At 55.9% G+C, this 18,569-nt stretch overlaps 3 protein-coding genes across 3 annotated transcripts; all 3 read left to right on the top strand.

Annotated features, from left to right (window-relative positions):
* Window positions 1-343: 343 nt before the first annotated feature.
* On the top strand, window positions 344-11,772 carry bcr (BCR activator of RhoGEF and GTPase). The gene is made up of 23 exons (XM_076029103.1): window positions 344-2,588; window positions 3,803-3,990; window positions 4,119-4,223; window positions 4,390-4,575; window positions 4,969-5,076; window positions 5,186-5,246; window positions 5,445-5,497; window positions 5,571-5,687; window positions 5,779-5,897; window positions 6,116-6,281; window positions 6,365-6,487; window positions 6,568-6,643; window positions 6,903-7,007; window positions 7,087-7,161; window positions 7,246-7,343; window positions 8,158-8,289; window positions 8,624-8,677; window positions 8,783-8,892; window positions 8,973-9,112; window positions 9,247-9,381; window positions 9,491-9,596; window positions 9,717-9,864; window positions 10,165-11,772. The coding sequence occupies exons 1-23, from the start codon at window positions 1,055-1,057 to the stop codon at window positions 10,252-10,254; spliced, it is 4,029 nt and encodes a 1,342-aa protein (XP_075885218.1). The 5' UTR covers window positions 344-1,054; the 3' UTR covers window positions 10,255-11,772.
* Window positions 11,773-12,195: 423 nt separating this feature from the next.
* On the top strand, window positions 12,196-15,409 carry LOC142890224 (adenosine receptor A2b-like). Its single transcript, XM_076029112.1, has 4 exons — window positions 12,196-12,848; window positions 12,922-13,053; window positions 13,147-13,250; window positions 13,596-15,409. Exons 1-4 carry the CDS (start codon window positions 12,649-12,651, stop codon window positions 14,360-14,362), a joined length of 1,203 nt encoding a protein of 400 aa, XP_075885227.1. The 5' UTR covers window positions 12,196-12,648; the 3' UTR covers window positions 14,363-15,409.
* A 130-nt stretch (window positions 15,410-15,539) lies between these two features.
* Window positions 15,540-18,330, top strand: LOC142890225 (small nuclear ribonucleoprotein Sm D3). The gene is made up of 4 exons (XM_076029114.1): window positions 15,540-15,690; window positions 17,172-17,305; window positions 17,440-17,632; window positions 18,143-18,330. Exons 2-4 carry the CDS (start codon window positions 17,180-17,182, stop codon window positions 18,205-18,207), a joined length of 384 nt encoding a protein of 127 aa, XP_075885229.1. The 5' UTR covers window positions 15,540-15,690; window positions 17,172-17,179; the 3' UTR covers window positions 18,208-18,330.
* The last annotated feature ends 239 nt before the right edge of the window (window positions 18,331-18,569 follow it).

Genomic DNA, 18,569 nt, shown 5'->3' with positions numbered 1-18,569 from the left:
ACAGAAACACTGCCGTCATCTTTCCTCCCAGCGGTCGGGGGGGCGTGGCCTTGTCACAGCGCCTCAGGTGAAAGGAACACCGCTGATTGGTTGACGTTGAGGCCTGGCGGCAGCAGGGTTGTGGGTTCTATTCCCCCCAGTGTGGAGTCTACCACCCCCACCATGAGGTAGCAGGGATAGGCTCCACCCACCACCCCCGCGATGACGTCACAAGCACGGTCACGCTTCCACACTTGAGCGCCGCCAACTCTCTGTTGAACCGCTGGGCGGCACTGTTGGAGCCCACCCCTCCAGTGACAGTGACGTCATGCCGTCCGGACAGGTAGAGCCGGAGCCGACCGGAACCGGTGACGTGTGTCAGACTTGCCCTACTGAAGCCCGAACCGGATCTCGGGACCCGGAGCGCTCACTGGCCCTTTAAGTAGCGGCCCTCTGGCCCCTCCCATTCCTGCAGCCCCGCCCCTACCCGCTCCGAGCCGAGGGCCCACAGCGGCTCCATCCTCATCATCTTCATCATCATCATCACCATCATCATCATCACTGCCAGTCAGGTTCGGAAGAAACACGATGGAAGCGGAGGACTGACGGAACCGCAGCCGGACCAGGAGCAGCGGGGGGATCATGGGATAAGGAGGCCGAGTCTCTGGTCGCGTCGAGCGGACACTCTCACTCCAGAGCTCCGCCGCTTTCCCCTCACCGTCCTGACAAAGAAGACTCGGTCCGGAGCGCCGGGGAAGCGGCTCACCGTCCCCGGTGTCGGTGTCAGTCCGGCTCGGCTCGACTCGGCTCGGCTCGTCCCCGCCCCCAGCGAGTCTCTCCCGGGGAGAATGTTCGGGCCAGACCCGCCGTGTGTTGGGCTCGTAGCGACCCGCAGCTCCGTCCGCCGCACAATGGGACGCATTGTTGCATCAAGTGTCAGCAGTTAGACGGAGCCCGAGCCCGTTAGCGAGCTAGGTAGCGCTCGTCCAGAAGCTTTCCGGACCGGACCGGACCTGACCAGACCGGAACGGACCGGACCGGACCGCTTCCTCGAAGCGCCGCCGCCGCCGCCGTCATGGTGGAGCCGGTGGGCTTCATCGAGGCCTGGAAGGCGCAGTTCCCGGAGTCGGAGCCCCCCCGGATGGAGCTGCACTCGGTGGGCGGCATCGAGCACGAGCTGGAGCGGTGCAAGGCGACCATCCGGCGGCTGGAGCAGGAGGTCAACCAGGAGCGCTTCCGCATGATCTACCTGCAGACGCTGCTGGCCAAGGAACGCAAGAGCTACGACAAGCAGCGCTGGGGCTTCCGGAGGACGCCGCTCAACGAGGGGATGGACCCCGTGGCTCCGGGCGCCGACGCCCCGGGGGGCCACCAGCAGTACCAGCAGCAGCCACATGTGCAGGAGACGGGCGTTCCGGGGCCTATGGCCCGCTACCAGCCGCCTGGGGACGGAACCGGCCCCCGGGCCAGACCTCGACCGCCACCGGCCGCCGTAGCCCGGAAGTCGTCCTCTCACGGGGACGGGCTGGAGGCGGCAACCTTGGAGGCGGGTCAGCAGACCGATGACCACCCGGACGGCCCCTCCCCCTCCAAGCAGCGGGGTGGCGGCGGTGGCAGCTCCGCCTCCCCCCGCAGGCCCCATCCCCTGGACAGGGAGGTGACCTCTGACCCCAAGCTGGGCATGGGGCTGGGCGTGGCAGCGCTGCGCTCCAACTTTGAGAGGATCAAGCGAGCCAACTCTGGCGGCAGTGGAGCGGCGCCGGGCGAGAAGCTGGCTCCGCCCCCTCCCCCGCCGCCCTTCTATCCCAACCTGGACTTCCACCCGGACCGTGGCCTGACCCGGGACGCCCCCCCTGACCGGACCGCCCTGCAGATGGAGCGCAAGCGCTCGCTGCACTCGCTGCCGGGCAACCTGGCCACGGCGGCGGGCGAGTTGCGGGCTCGCCCCGTGCACCGCGGCCGCTCCAGCGAGACCACCTGCGGCTACGACGCCGAGTCAGAGGACGGCGAGCCAACGACGGCACCGCCCCACCTACGCCACCCCGTCCCCGCCCGGCCACCACCGGCCTGGCAGCCCTCGCCCGACTTCCAGGGCTACTCCAGCGTGTATGTAGGTGGGGTGATGATGGGCGAGGGCGGGCCGGGACCCGACGAGCACCTGCTGGCGTGCTGGCCCCGCCGCTCCTACTCGCCCGGCAGTCTGGAGGATGTAGTGGGCAGCGGCGGCTTGGTGGGCGGCGGCGGCGGCTACACGCCCGACTGCAGCTCCAACGAGAACCTGACGTCCAGCGAGGACGACTTCTCGTCGGGGCCGTCGCCCGGCCACGTCTCGCCCAGCCCCACCGCCGCCTTCCGCCGGCCCTTCCAGCGGGAGAAGAGCCGCTCACCCTCCCAGAACTCCCACAATTCCCAGCAGTCACTGGACAACGGCAGCAGCCCGCCCACGCCGCCGCCGCCACCGCCGCCCCACCACCAGCAGGTGGCACAGCGACGCCCGCCGCACACCTCTGAGGCCGCCATCGTCAGCGTCCGCAAGACCGGGCAGATCTGGCCGCCGCCTACCGCCGCCGCCAGGGGGTCACATGACCTGGTTGGGGAGCACTGGGCGGGTGAGTCTCGGAGCTCCGTTCTGATTGGACGAGAGGCAGGAAGTCTGGGAGGAGGGTGTTGAGTGGAGGTGAAGCTGCATGCCGCGTCACAAACACACTTATTAGTGTGTCTGTGTGCGAGTTGACAGGAGGAGGAGGAGGAGTTTGTGATGTCACAAAGGGCACCCTTTGTGACATCACAATGGGCTGTGTTTTGGAGATTTCGACACGGGTTAGAATGTGGTGGCACCCAGATAGTTGTTTGTGTGTGCGTGTGTGTGACTCTACTCTGAAGTTTTTTCCTGGGCAGGATGGTGAAGGTTCAGCTCCAGTCTCTCTCTCTGTCCACTGCTGTGACCAGCTGACCCGGAGGCTGATCAGTCACCTGATTGGCTGTCAGACAGATCAATAATGATGCTACTATTGGCTGCTAGCCTGATGCTAAAGTGATCAGACCTACAGGATTAGAGCCTTTGTCTCAGCATCACTTCCAACACGCTGAGCCTGTGTGTGTGTGTGTGTGTGTGTGTGTGTGTGTGTGTGTGTGTGTGTGTGTGTGTGTGTGTGTGTGTGTGTGTGAGAGTTTGTGAGTGTGTGAGAGAGAGAGAGAGCATGTGTGTGTGGACTTCAGGGACCAGCGATAATCTGTAATCTGAGCAGCTGCAGTGAGACTCCCTGCCGTCCGTCTTTAATCTGAGCTTCACCACATGGAGGTGCTGTGATGATGTCATCGCATCGGGACCACTGTCTGAGCCAATCAGGGGTGCAAATAGGGTCAACGCCACGTGAACTGTGTGTGTGTGTGAGACGGGGGCGGGTTTAGCAGGAATAGTGTGTTGGGGGCGGGGCCAGGTTGACACAATGACCCTTTTTTTTCTCTGTGAGGGAGGGGCCACCCCTCCCCTGCCCCTCTCCCATCCTGTGGCTGCTCTAGTAGATAGACACCGTGTGTGTGTGTTTGTGAGACTGGTGCCATGGTAACTCCTGGACAAGCTCCGCCCCCCCGACCTCCAGGGCTTGATCTAATTGGCTGCTGAGAGTCTCAGAACCCTGAAGGCCCCTGCTGAAGTTCTGCCCCTCTTCTTCCCCCTCCTCCTCTTCCTCCTCCTTCTCCTCCCTTCTCCTTCTCTTCCTCTTCCTCCTCCTCCTCCTTTTTCTCCTCCTCCTCTTCCTCCTCCTCCTCCTTTGTCTCCTCCTCCTCTTCCTCCTCTTCACCTCCTCCTCCTCCTCCTCAGACGGCCACTACCCGGGGACTCCTCCTCCCTCCTACTCCTACGACGCTGACAGGGCCGAGGAGCAGCGAAGGCATCACGACATCCTGCCGTACATCGACGACTCGCCCTCGTCGTCGCCGCACCTCAGCTCCAAGAGCCGCAGCAGCCGCGACACGCTGTCGTCGGGGTCGCTGGAGTCGGCCAAGTCGGTCCGTCCCCCTCACACACACACACACACACACACACCAGAACCAGGTCGGCCCGCTGACCTGGATCCTGTTGAAGACATGATGAAGTTCTCTAAATGGATTGTTGTTGAAATGTGTGTGTGTGTCAGACGGAGTGTGATCTGGAGAAAGGTCTGGAGATGAGGAAGTGGGTTCTGTCGGCCATCCTGGCCTCTGAGGAGACGTACCTGAGTCACCTGGAGGCCCTGCTGCTGGTGAGCACACACACACACACACACGCACACACACACACACACACACACACACACACTGCTGAAGTTCCCTCAGTGGCTGAAGCAGCAGCAGCAGCAGCGGGACACACAATCTCTCTCTCTCTCTCTCTCTCTCTCTCTCCCCTCTCGCTCGCCCGGCCCTCCTCAGCCAATGAAACCTCTCCGCGCGGCAGCCACCACCTCCCAGCCGGTGCTCAGCCTGGCCCAGATCGACACCATCTTCTTCAAGGTGCCGGAGCTCTACGAGGTCCACCGGGAGTTCTACGACGGCCTGCTGCCCCGAGTGCAGCAGTGGAGCCTGCAGCAGAGGGTCGGCGAGCTCTTCCATAGGCTGGTGAGGAGGCCCCACCCCAACTTTTTGACTGGTGGGGCACAGTGGCTTCTACAATTTGACCAAGGAGGTTGGAGCGGCAGCAGATGGATGGGAGGGTTTTGGTGACCCACCTCATAATGTCCATTGAAAACGAACAAAAGCAAAGTTGCGACAACATCAGTGTCTTTGAAGCCCCACGATCTTTAGCTCTTTATTGAAATGACTCTGAAAACACTGAAGAAATGCATGAAATACAGCTGTTTAATGACTTACTCTTAATATCAGTTCTTTAAGTTTGGCGGCCGGATTAAAAAGCTTAACGGGCCACATATAGCCCCCAGGCCGTAGTTTGCTCACACCTGGGTCAATGGCTGCTTGGTTCTGAGTTCACGTGGTCTCACCTCTCCCCCCCAGGCCAGCCAGCTGGGAGTCTACAGGGCCTTCGTGGACAACTACGAGGCGGCGGTGGAGACGGCTGAGCGCTGCTGCCAGGTCAATGTGCAGTTCGCTGAGATCTCCGAGGTGAGCAGAGGCTGCCGATTGGCCGATTGAGAGGGTGGATGAGGGCCGATGATGAGCTCAGCTGACCCTAGGGGGTGGGGCCTCTGACGCTCTGGTTATTTTGCTGCAGAACCTGAAGGTGAGGAGCCCCAAGGAGTCCAAGGAGCCTGCGGCCAAGAACTCTTTGGAAGGTCAGTGACTCCTGACTGACCCCTGAAAGTCACGTGACCTCTGACTGACCCCTGAAGAACACATGACCCCTAGCTGGCCTCTGACTACCTCCTAGCGACCCCTGACAACCCTCAAATGACCCCTGAAGGTCAAATGACCCCCAACTGACACCTGAAGGTCACATGACCCCTCCTCCTCCAACCGTGTCTCTTTTGCAGCTCTGCTCTACAAGCCGGTGGACCGAGTGACCCGCAGCACACTGGTCTTGCACGTGAGTCGCCGCAGGTCACATGACGCATGTCAAAGCACAAACTCGCCCCGACCTTTGACCTTTTACCTTTCAGGACCTCCTCAAGCACACACCCCCCGGCCACCCGGACCACCTGCTGCTACAGGACGCACTGCGCATCTCACAGAACTTCCTGTCCAGCATCAACCAGGAGGGGGCACCACGGCGCCAGGTCAGCCCCACGGAACAGGTCAGAGGGCAGGGGTCAGAGGTCGCCGGTGGTGGTGCTTACCCCGGGGGGATATGTTGTGGTTGTGTTCCAGAACCGGCAGCTGCTGAGGGACGTCCTGATGGTGGAGCTGGTGGAGGGAAACAGGAAGCTGCGACATGTCTTCCTGTTCAGCGACGTCCTGCTCTGCACCAAGCTCAAGAAACACATGGGGTGAGAAGCTCATCCATAATATATATATATATATATATATATATATATATATATATATATATATATATATATTTATGGATGTATGTATGTATGTATGTATGTATGTATGTATGTATGTATGTGTGTGTGTGTGTGTGTGTGTGTATATAACATATACATGTATATTTGTATGTAAATTATATATTTTTTCCTATCTATGGTGCGGCTCCATCCTGCAGGAAGAACCAGCAGTACGACTGCAAGTGGTACGTCCCCCTGAGCGAGCTGCGCCTCCAGGCCCCCGAGGAGGCGGAGCCTCTGGCCGTGCCGCAGGTGGCCGATGAGGAGCTGGATGCCGTCAAGGTGAAGATCACGCACCTGCGCAGCGAGCTCCAGAGGGAGAAGGTGAGCAGCAGCAGCATGGGGGAGCTCCTCTGGGTCCCAGGTGGTGGCTTCTGGGTCCTAACGTCCAACTGCGTTTCCTCCAGCGAGCCAACAAGAGCTGCAAGGCCACGGAGCGTTTGAGGAAGAAGCTGCAGGAGCAACAGTCGCTGCTGCTGCTCACCTCCCCCACCATCCCCCTGAGGATGCACAGCAGGAGCAGTGGCAAGGTGAGCAGCAGCAGTTCTGCCCCGCCCCCTCCAGTCCATCCCCGTGCTGTGATTGGCTAACCCCCCTGTCTGCCCCTCAGAGCTACAACTTCCTCATGTCCTCCGACTACGAGCGAGCCGAGTGGAAGGAGTCCATCAGGGAGCAGCAGAAGAAGTGTGAGTGGGCAGGGCCTGTGGGTGGGCGGGGCTTCGGGTGGGTGGGGCCAGTGCAATATTTACTCCGATATTTAGGTTTTGCGCAATTCTCGGGGTAATGGCTTGTGATCCTGAGTGCAGGAAGACATTTTGAAAATGGATGGATCTTCTCGCAATAAATCACTTGCATGCTGCGCAAAACCGGACGTACCATTCAGTACATGGAGTACCATCACCATTGTTATGTGGTCATGTGACCCATGTATGTGTGCGCGCGCAGGTCCCAGGACGACCTCTCTGACCTCCGTGGAGCTGCAGCTGCTCACCAGCTCCTGCATGAAGCTGCAGACGGTCCAGCGGGCGGCGCTCAACCCCGGCCAAGAAGGTAGGTGGCGCTCCTCCACCCCGACCTTCAGCCTGATCTCCAGCCGACCTCCAACCTGACCATGTCCCTGTATCTCCAGACGACGAGCCCTCGGGTCTCCACGGCTTCCTGAACGTCATCGTCCACTCGGCCTCGGGCCTGAAGCAGAGTCTGAGTGAGTGTTGACCCCGCCCCTTCCTGTCTGTGATTGGCTGCCTGTGATTGGTCCACTAAGTGTGTCTGCTGGGTCCTCCCCCAGATCTCTACTGCACCCTGGAGGTCGACTCCTTCGGCTTCTTCTGCAGCAAGGCCAAGACCAGAGTCTACCGCTACACGACCGAGCCCAAGTGGAACGAGGTGAGGAGGAGCAGAGGCGGCGAGGGCAGCGCCCCCTGCTGGAGCCTCTGCACATTACCACTCACGAGAACTGTGTCCTCCGTCGCCCCCTACTGTCACTAAATCGCCACTAGACTGTGTTGTTGTGGCGTCTGAATCCTGAGTGAATGTCGCTATTCACTATATAGTCACTCAATATATCCCATCATGCATTGCACTCACATTGACCCATAGGTAGAAAAGGCTAGTGTTATCTTTTTAATATGGGAAGACGCTCAGTATAAGTACTTGACATAAAAATACAAATATATGCGTAATTAATGTATATATTCAACTATCATTATGAATATGACCACCTGCCGACGGGACGTTTTAATAATGAGACCGCGATGATGTCATCAAGGGCACCAAGAGTGTCTGAAAGTTTGTTTTAGTTTGGCTAATGAGTCACTACGTAGTTGGATACATAGAACAGCCTGTAGGGGGAGCCAGTGGGGGATTTGGGACTCAGACCCTGGGAAGGTGCAGCTCACAGCAAGCAGTGCACCAGGAAGTGACCTTGTGCTGACCTTCTATCCTCCACGATGAAGGTTCCTCGTCTGGTCGATCTGCTCACGTTCATAAAATCATTGCCGTTGTCGTTATTGGAGCGTGTTGATATGACAGCTGCACGCTCAACACACACACACACACACACACACACACACACACACGGTCGGCTAATGAGCTTCTGCTGCTGATGACTCAGGTCTCCTCACTGCTGGAGGATGGCCGGCAGATGTTCACTCTTGTGTGTGTGTGTGTGTGTGTGTGTGTGTGCGTGTTCGTTTTGCAGGAGTTTGAGATCGAACTGGAGGGCTCGCAGACCCTGAGGCTGCTCTGCTATGAGAAGTGCTACAACAGGAGCCAGCAGAGCAGAGACGAGGTCGACAGCAGCGACCGCATCATCGGGAAGGGACACATCCCGGTAGGCTGTGTGTGTGTGTGTGTGTGTGTGTGTGTGTGTGTGTCTGGCATGAACAAAGAAAGACATGAAATTCACCAATCCTCAGAAGCAGTCAAAGGGCTCCCCCTGCTGGACTGAGGATGAATCGCTGGCAGGTTGATGATGTCATTGACATCCAATCGGCTGTTCTCTCTCACACACACACACACACACACACACACACACACACTTAGACAGTGTGTATGTGTGCGTGTGCATGTGCGTGTGTGTGTGTGTGTGTGTGTGTTTCTCCCCCCCTCTCTCTCTCTGTGTCCCTCTCTCTAACTGCTGTGGCTGTTGCTGTCGTCACCTGCAGCTGGAGCTCCAGAGTCTCAGCGACTGGCAGAGGACGGTGATTCCAATGAATGGGGTGAGCAGAGGGTTTTCTCAGGAGGCCTCTGATTGGTTGACTGGCTGACTGACAGATGGTTGGGCCCGATTGGCTGACGGCTGACTGACGCTGTCTTTTCTCCAGATCGAGGTTAAGATCTCCATCAAGTTCTCCAGCCGGGAGTTCAGCCTGAAGAGGACGCCGTGCCGGAAGCCCATGGGAGTGTTTGGAGTCAAGATCTCCACCGTCACCAAGTGAGTAGCAGCAGCAGCGGCAGCAGCAGTAGCAGCAGCAGCGGCAGCACTCCTGACCTGTGCGTCTGCTGTGTCTCCAGGCGCGAGCGCTCCAAGGTTCCCTACATCGTGCGTCAGTGCCTGGAGGAGATTGAGCGTCGGGGGCTGGAGGAGGTGGGGATCTACCGGGTGTCTGGAGTGGCGACAGACATCCAGGCCCTGAAGACGGCCTTCGACTCCAGTCAGTCCAACACCTCCACCAGGCTGCCACTACGCTAGGCTAACTCAGAGCTGCTGCTGACTGTGTGTGTGTGTGTGTGTGTGTGTGTGTGTGTGTGTGTGTGTGTGTGTGTGTGTGTGTGTGTGTGTGCGCAGACCACCAGGACGTGTCGGTGATGATGAGCGAGATGGACGTCAATGCCATCGCCGGCACGCTGAAGCTCTACTTCAGGGAGCTTCCAGAGCCGCTCTTCACCGACGAGCTGTACCCCAACTTCACTGGAGGCATCAGTGAGTGATGGACGCAGGAGAATAGAGTGGAACAGAGTAGAGTAATTCTAAGCCGTACTGAAATGTCCTGTAAAAAAACAAAACACTGACCTCTGCCCTCCTCTCTCAGCTCTGTCTGACAGCGTGGCCAAGGAGAGCTGCATGTTGAACCTGCTGCTGTCGCTGCCTGAACCAAACCTGGTCACCTTCCTCTTCCTGCTGGACCACCTCAAGAGGTACACACACACACACACACACACACACACACACACACACACACACACACACAAACAGGGTAAGTGGTCAGAGGTCAAAGATCCGCTGACCCCCCCCCCCCCCCCCCCCGGTGTCCTCAGGGTGGCGGAGAAGGAGAACGTCAACAAGATGTCGCTGCACAACTTGGCCACCGTCTTCGGGCCGACGCTGCTGAGACCCTCCGAGGCCATGATCAGCAGCCAGCCAATCAGCATCGGGGACAGCTGGTCCCTGGAGGTCATGGCCCAGGTCAGCTCCTGCTCCTCCCTCGCCCCCTCTTCCTCTTCTTCCTCCTCCACTCTTCCCTTTTCCTCTCCCACCTCCCTCTCCCTTCCCCTCCTCCTCATCCTTCTCCTCCTCGTCCCTCCCCCTGCTCCTCCTCCTTCCTCCGCCTTCTTCCTCTTCCTCCTCCTCCGTCAGCCCTTCCGTTCCCCCCCACCTCCTCGACACTCCCCCTCCACCTCCTGCTCCTCCTACACACCCAAACCCCCCACCTCGCTCCTCCTCCTCCTCCTCTCTGACCTGGTTTTTGTCTTCTTGTCTCCTCAGGTCCAGGTGCTCCTCTACTTCCTCCAGTTGGAGACCATCCCGACCCCCGACAGCAAGCGGCAGAGCATCCTCTTCTCCACCGAGGTGTAGAACCAGGACCTGCAGGCACACCTCGACCACTAGGGGGCGGGGGGGCTGATCCTGGTTCTCTTCTCCAGAACCTCCTGACCAGCAGGAGGTCGGAGGGCACTGGACGTCCTACTTTCTTTGGACAATCAACTGGTAGTCACCCGATGTCAGAAGACCGTCTGCAACCCGGTGTTGACTGGTGAACAGACAGCAGGTGGCGCCAGGCAGACACTGGTGCTGCTGCTGGTGGAACATCTTGTATCCTGTGTGCAGCTCCACGCCGACCACCACCTTCTCGCTGTAGACAAACAGATGGTAGTTTGTTAGTTAGTGGGCGTGGCCACCTAGTGTACAGTGGGCGGGGTTTTTCTGAAGCTGGTGGTTTGATCCTGGAGCCACTGGAACCTTCTGGCCTTCAACGATGGCCGTCTTCAACCCAACGTCCAGTCTAGACGTTATGCAACATTGCAACACACACGCACACACACGCACACACAAACACACACACACACACACACATACACCCCTGCAGAAGTGCTCACACGCAATACTAGATGTTGTGTAAATTCAACTGAAGTGACCTGAAGTCCACTGAAGAACATCTCTGCTGCTGCTGTGAGTGGCGCTCGCTGCTCCTGCAGCTCTGGGATCGACTTGTCGTGTCTGAACATGCGGGCATGTTTCACTCATTCATGTGTTTCTACTGTGGCTCTGACCTGGAGGAGGAGCTGGGGGATGAGGAGCTGGGGGAGGAGGTCCTGGTCCTGGTGAGAAGCTCCTCTCAGCTCCAGCAGGAACCAGAAGCAGAACTCATCCTCCGTCCCTGTTCAAGCCTTCTGGCTGCTGCTGCTCTGTCCTCTGCTGTCACTCATGTCTTCATGGTCTCCAGAACCAGACCCTCTGCACCTGGACTCTGGTCTCTGCTGGGCTGTGGAGACCATGTCCCGTCTCCAGTTGCCTTTTCTGAATCAGTTCTGATGGTCATGAACCTGGTCCTTGTCCTGGTCCTAGTCTGGTCCTGGATCTGGTCCTGGCTTTGGGCCTCGTCCCAGACCTGGTTGTGGGCCTGGTCCTGGTCCCAGTCCGAGCCCTGGTCCTGGTCCTGGTCCTGGTCATGTCCTTCATGCCTTCTCTGTTTCCGTGTGCTTGGATGTTGGTTCTCCTGGCGTCAGACGAGCTGTGAACCAGTTCCTGGTGCAGCAGGAGACATGGTCCTAGTCGTGGACCTGGTCCTGGTCCTGGTCCCGGTCCTGGACCTGGACCTGGACCCACTGGTCTCCATGGAGATGTACAATATGTATGATAGTAGAGACTTATTGTTAATTTATTGTGGCAGACTTGTTTTGTTCAGGTGTGTTAGGAGGTCTTTCTGTTGTCGTCTGTGTTTCTGCATGTTCCTCATCACCTCCTTCATCCTGGTGTCCGTGAGGAGGAGAACCAACACCTCCTCCTGCGTCTCCTCACTTTGTTGGTCGTTGCGGTCACCGTGACGACAGCTGTTGCTCTTGGATGCTGAATAAAGTCCACCTGTACAAACACTTTCTGCTTCCTGCTGTCGTCTCCTCTTCCTGCCCAGCAGGAGAACTGCTTCCCTCTACTGGTCACTGGGACTCTATGTAGCTTGGCTTCAGTATGACCAGAGTCACCAATGAGCACACGCACACACACGCACATAGACACACACAGACATACACAGTCACTACAGGATGTCCCTGGCAGACTGAAGCAGCAGCAGCTTCTCGTCAGAACATCATCTGCTCACTGGTGGAGCTGAAGGATGATGGACCTGGATCTGCTTCTGCTGTGTGCTGACAGATGACTCAGGATGAGGAGCAGGAGGAGCTGCAGCCACTCATCAGGTAACAAACGTCAGTATTGTGTCACTGTGAAGAGTTGCTGCAACTCGGTACGACTTCAGAGGAACCTTCTGCTGGAGTCTGAGCTGCTGGCTGCCTGCAGAACAAGGACCAAGACTAGGACCAGGACGAAGGCTGCAGGGACCTTCACACACTTTGATCCTCCTACAGAGTGCTGAGGAGAACTGGATCTCCTCTGTGTGTGTGTGTGTGTGTGTCCGTCAGTGTGGTGTGTGTGTGTGTTATCAGGTGCGGCTGAGAACTTCCCCTCCAACAGAAGCTGCTTTGTTCGTTTGTCTTTGACTTCGTGTGGAAAACAAACTGTGTCGCTGTCATTCTGAGATAGATGGTCTCTGACCAGCGTCTCTGTGTGTGCGTGTGCGTGTGTGTGCGTGTGCGTGTGTGTGCATGTGTGCCTGCTGGCTCTGGTTCTCAGCAGCTCTGGGGACCTGAAGTTGTGACATCACCTTCCTGCTGACATAATTTCAGCTTCCTGAGTGTGAAGACCAGTAGTGTGTGTGTGTGTGTGTGTGTGTGTGTGTGTGTGTGTAAGAGCAGCATGCTCAGGAGCTCCCAGCTGGTCTACATCAGCCTGGAGCTGCTGACGGCCTTGCTGGCCGTTGGTGGGAACGTGCTGGTGGTCTGGGCAGTGGTCCTCAACTCCAGGCTGCAGACCATCACCAACCTGTTCGTGGTGTCGCTGGCGGTGGCCGACGTGGCCGTGGGCCTGGTGGCCGTGCCCTTCGCCGTCACCATCAGGTAGGAACTGGGCCCTGGCTGAACCAGGAGAACCTGGAGGAGCTCAGACCAACCCCCGCTTCTCCTCTTTCAGTGTGGGTTTGTGCGCCAACTTCCACGGCTGCCTCTTCATGGCCTGCCTGATCCTGGTCCTCACCCAGGGCTCCATCTTCAGCCTGCTGGCCATCGCCATAGACCGACACATCGCCATCAGGAACCCGCTGAGGTGAGAGGAAGCCACAGCAGCCAGGAGCAAGACCACCGAGGTTCCTTTAGTCCTGGATCATCGGGAACCGCCTGTGTGTGTGTGTGACTGCAGGTACGGCAGCCTGGTGACGGGCCACAGGGCCAAGGCCACCATCGCCCTCTGCTGGCTGCTCTCGACGGTCATCGGCATGACACCCATGATGGGCTGGAACACAGGTGGGTTGAGGAGACTGCCCAGGGTGAAGGTATGGGTTAGACTGGCGGTCAGGGATCAAAGTTAGACCGAGGGAGGAGACCACTGAGGGTCAAGGGTCAGGAACGGACCGAGGGTGAGCGGTCAAGGTTGGACTGAGGATGGGGGATCATGGTTGGACTAGGGGACAGGGGTCAAGGTTAGACCAAGTTTCAGGGGCCAAAGTAGGGGCAGGGGTCAAAGTTGGATTAAGGATCAGGGGTCAAGGTTATACCGAGGGAGGAGACCACCGAGGGTCAGGAGTGAAGTTTGGAGTGAGTTGGAAGATGATGCAGCAGGTGATCTGACGGTCATGACTTGTCCCTCAGGTTGGAACTCCACCATCAGCAACGGCAGCAGCAGCAGCAGCAGTAACAGCAGCAGCAGCAGCTGTCCGTCACCTCTGACCCGCTGCCAGTTTGAGGGCGTGGTCACCCTGGACTACATGATCTACTTCAACTTCCTGGGCTGCGTGCTGCTCCCCCTGCTGGTCATGACTGCTATCTACGCCCATATCTTCGCGGCCGCGCGGCGCCAGCTGCGTCTGACGGGGCCCAAGGTGGCCCTGGCTCCACCCCCGACCACCGCCGCCCGGTCGCGGCTGCGGGCTGAGCTCCACGCTGCCCGCTCCCTGGCCCTGCTGGTGGGCGTGTTCGCCCTCTGCTGGCTGCCGCTGCACCTGCTCAACTCCTACCACCGGCTGTGTCAGGGCTGCCGCCGCTCGCCCGACACGCTGATGAGCGCCGCCATCGTGCTGTCTCACGCAAACTCGGCCATCAACCCCGTCATCTATGCCTGCCGCCTGTCTGAGTTCAGACTCGCCTTCTGCAAGATCCCTGAGCAGAAGGTTGTGCGCTGCTGCCGCCGCCAGGGTGCCGTTCGACCCTGCGAGGCCTGCATCACGCCCAGCTCCTCCCACGTCAGCCAGGAGGATTCGTCCTGCATCACAGTGGTGGATGGGGACCTGGACCAGACCCAGGTTGGCTCATCCGATCCTGGAGGTTCAGTGGAGCAGCTGCCCCGGTGCATTGTGGGATTTAATGTTGAGAGAGGAGCAGGAGCTGGAGACAGAGGAGGTGGAGGTGGTCTTCAGTGAGACCTGGTAACCTCCAGCTCCAGACTCGACCTACTGACCTCCAGCTCCAGACCTGCAGCACCAGACTTAGCCTTCTGACCTCCAGATCCAGACTTGACCTTCTGGCCTCCAGCTCCAGATTCAACCTTCTGACCTCCACCTCCAGACTTGACCTTCTCACCTACAGCTCCAGATTCTACTTTCTGACCTCCAGCTCCAGACTCGGCCTTCTGACCTCCACCTCCAGATTCTACCTTCTGACCTGCAGCTCCAGACTCGACCTTCTGACCTCCAGCTCCAGACTCAATCTTCTTACCTGGAGCTCCAGACTTGACCTCACCTGAACCTCCAAGAGTGACGACCTTCAATTGTGGACGCCTGGACCTCCATCAAGAACCTGCAGGTTGCTGTGTGCAGCACTCACACACACTCACATCAACTCACACACACACAGGTACACAGATGTGAGCACACACTGAGTTGTTTACTGAGCCGCTGCCGGTCGATGATGCAAACGCAGGCAAAGCGAATCAGATGGACTCTTTTATTGAGCCGCCACTTCCTCTGTCCTCGTTAACACTCGCCGACATGGAGGGAAAAACAACATCAGGGCGACGCTCGACGGCGCTTGCCCCGGGGGGAACGCAGCTCGTCTGTGTGCCCACGCGCCTGTTTATGACTCAGGGTTATTTACAAGTTCGATTTTTCAGCTCTTTTGATAGACGCGATAAGAGGTATGAAATGACCCGCGTCTGACTCACTGGAACAACTCGTCTGAGTCAGAGAGAGCAAACACATTAGATGCCGGCCGACCGACACACACACTATTGTCGTCCACACGCTGCTGTCATCCACAGACTGAGGTCAGTGTGTGTGTCTCTGAATCATGCAGTAACACAGCACCAATTCACTATGTTTATATACCACTGCTCCAGTTATTGTGCTTTTTAAGAAGCCAATTGAAATGAATGAATGAATGAATGAATTAACAAACATAAATTAATAATATAACTAATAATAAAATAAGCTGATTCAAATAAATAATAAGACACTTATAAAATAAACAATAAAAATTCAATTCAGCCAGACTTCTTTCATTCCCTCAGTTTAAATCGTCCTCCGTCCGCTTCTATTCAAAATCTCCGCGAAATAAATATAAACAATACAAGTCCCATAATGCCATCGCCCGTCGACAGACTGCTTCCGGTGGCAAGCCGCAGGGCATTGTGGGTAGGCGGAAAAAGGCTCCAAAAGAAACGCAGCAGCGACGCACGGTTGCACGTTGCGAAGAGTTGAGAAGAAACGAGTCGAGACGCCGGAGATTCTTTTCGAGGCAGATTCACGAAACGGTAACGACTCGACTGATTTAATTTCATTCTGCGAATGGTTTCAGCCGGTTCGCTCGGTGCTGTTCGGGGGAGGCGGGTTTTCCTGGCACCATTCGGTTCTGTTGTCGGGCCGCTTGCCCTGAGAATGAATGGTGTAGCTGAGGTTCGTCCAGGAACTGGTCCAAGTTCCACTTCTGGTTCTCTAAACTATTATCACTTTTTCGGCGTTTGGGTGTAAAACGTGACTAGCAGCTGCCTGCAGAATCGCCTCTAGCGTCGCTGCTGTCGGCGAGCTAGGTCGCTAGCTAAAGAGCCGCTAGCCGAGTGCTAAACCTGTGATTTGAATAAAACTTTATTGGTATCGAGCCGCAGATTGTTGAAGGAGGTGCTGTTGAGGGCTAGTATGCTCTCGGGAAGGTTTTTCTCGCATCAAACTTGAACAGCAACATAGACCCGCTGCTGTCGCCAAACAATAGAGCCTCGCACGCCAGGACGTAGCCGGGCCCAGCCGCTTCACTCACCCCGCTGACAAACCGGAAGTACTCCCATTGGATTTATTTCACTCGCTTCTTCACACTAAAGTCTCACTGAAACCGGTTCTGAGATTAAAACTAAAACTCGATGGTGACTTATGTAAACGGCGGACGAGGTCGTGATTGAATGGTCGACGACCAGATGAAAATTCAGTTCCGCTAATTAAGTTGTTTACTATCAGTGTCCTGTCTAGGAGCCTGCAACCATCCATTTATGAATTGATTGATTGAATGATTTAAGAGGGGCAATGCGTTCCACCAAAGAGCAGACCTCCCACTGTCGTCGTTAACAAACCCATCGTTTGGAAACAAAGGTTTTAATGAGTACTTGTTACAGACAGATAATTCATATTCATCATACGTTAAACTCAATTAGACTACTTTCAATCACAAAATAAACACAAGATTAAAGTTCATATAAAATTTGTCCCTCAATATAAAAGTGTTATTAAAATTCATATTGTGACATTTAATTTAGAAGATTGGTTGCAGTTCATTCCTTTTCTTGAAGAAAACAAAACTGACGCTTTCACGTAAATCAGCTGTTCAGGTGTTAGTAGGCCAATGGCAGAAAAGAGCAAACAGCCATGGGACGCGAGTGCACATTGTCGTGCAAATTAACGGCAAACATCACGCGGCATTGCTAACAGAAAAGTCAGTACAGAAGAGTTTATACATCGCGTGAGCCTTGCAGTTTTTAAAACTTTAACTGCTCTGCTCTTTCGTGCCGTTTCCTCTTCATTAGCTGCCTTTCCATTACAGTTTTTCACAAAATGAAAGTTATCAACAAAGTGTAATTGAGATTTTCAGGTGTAAAACTGGTCACCTGACCCCGTACATCACGTTCGGTGATGTGTAAATGCGAGAAAAAAAGTGTCCTTTTAGGGATATTTGAGGGGTTTTCCATGACCAGTTTTTGTTGCTTTTTGTGTGTTGTGCGTCAGTGGAAACGGTTGTGTTGATTTCCAGAAATCAAGATGTCCATCGGGGTGCCGATCAAAGTGCTGCATGAGGCCGAGGGACACATTGTGACGTGCGAGACCAACACCGGCGAGGTCTACCGGGGGAAACTGATCGAGGCCGAGGACAACATGAACTGCCAGGTGGTGGCGCTGGACTACTATCTGCACTAGTGGAATAGAATGGAATGCCTTTAATCCAACATTGAGGAAATCTTTGCATAATTACAGTTACAGCAACAAGAAGAGAAAAATGTTAATTTTTGTGATTCCCGCAGATGTCCAACATCACGGTGACGTACCGCGACGGCCGCGTGGCCCAGCTGGAGCAGGTCTACATCCGGGGCAGCAAGATCCGCTTCCTGATCCTGCCGGACATGCTGAAGAATGCCCCCATGCTGAAGAGCATGAAGAACAAGAACCAGGGCTCTGGAGCCGGGAGGGGCAAGGCAGCCATCCTCAAAGCACAAGGTGAGAGCGGCGTGTGTGTGTTGCATTAACCAGGGCATTTCACTGAACCGCTGGGTTCAATACACAATGGCAAACAACGGTATTTTGTTACGTTTCGGCCGCGCATGTTGTGCCAGTAGATCCACTCAGGATCAGAGACTAGTGGTGCACAGTTTTTTAACGACCCGCAGGTCCCACAGTTATCAATAATTTGACTCGTTCCAGCACAACCGCGTCAATTATCACAGCATGCAAGCCGCAGTCATCAAATATACCAATACGTCTTCGAACACAGCTTTTTATTCCTTCAAAAAGGTGGTTGAAAACAGCCTCCAGGGGCTAATGTCACTTCCAAGTGCAACAGAACACGTTAACATAATACATTGACCGCTTTAACCTGAGCGTCTCTCTTTGGGCAAACCCAGTGGAATCTAGCAGCCAAGGCTAATAACTATCGTCCTAAAACTCTAATCTTTCACCTTACTGGTTGTTGTTGTGGTGCGTAATGACTGTTGTTGTGCTTCCCTGCAGTGGCAGCGAGGGGGCGTGGCCGCGGAGGGATGGGCCGAGGAAACATCTTCCAGAAGAGACGATAATTCATCCACCCGCGTCTCTGTTGTACAGACTGTTTTTTTTTTAATCTTTTCTCTGACTGGGTGTCTTTTCTGATGTTTGACGTTTTAATTTTTTTTTTTATAAAAATAAACACGTTTCACTCACACGAAGGCCTCTGTGTTTCTCTCACCAATTCATTCATTCATTTGGGTCTTGGGGCTTTCACTCTGACCGGTGGGTAAAAGTGAGTCTTATGTTCGAACAAATAGCTAATGAATTTGTTTTCACCACAATGTCTACATTTGTTGTGTCTGTGTGTGTATTGACGCAAGTCACGGTCGAAGAATACAGTCCCTTCCACAAAGACCGAAAGCAAGTCTCACGTAAAGTTTCATACGTTCAA

The sequence above is a fragment of the Nelusetta ayraudi genome, unplaced genomic scaffold (genome assembly GCF_046127955.1).
Source record: "Nelusetta ayraudi isolate G7.1 ecotype Tasmania unplaced genomic scaffold, CSIRO-AGI_Nayr_v1 ptg000026l, whole genome shotgun sequence".
Classification (NCBI taxonomy): Eukaryota; Metazoa; Chordata; class Actinopteri; order Tetraodontiformes; family Monacanthidae; genus Nelusetta; species Nelusetta ayraudi.
The sequence above is the reverse complement of the archived record's forward strand: the minus strand, read 5'-3'. Positions and strand labels throughout refer to the sequence as shown.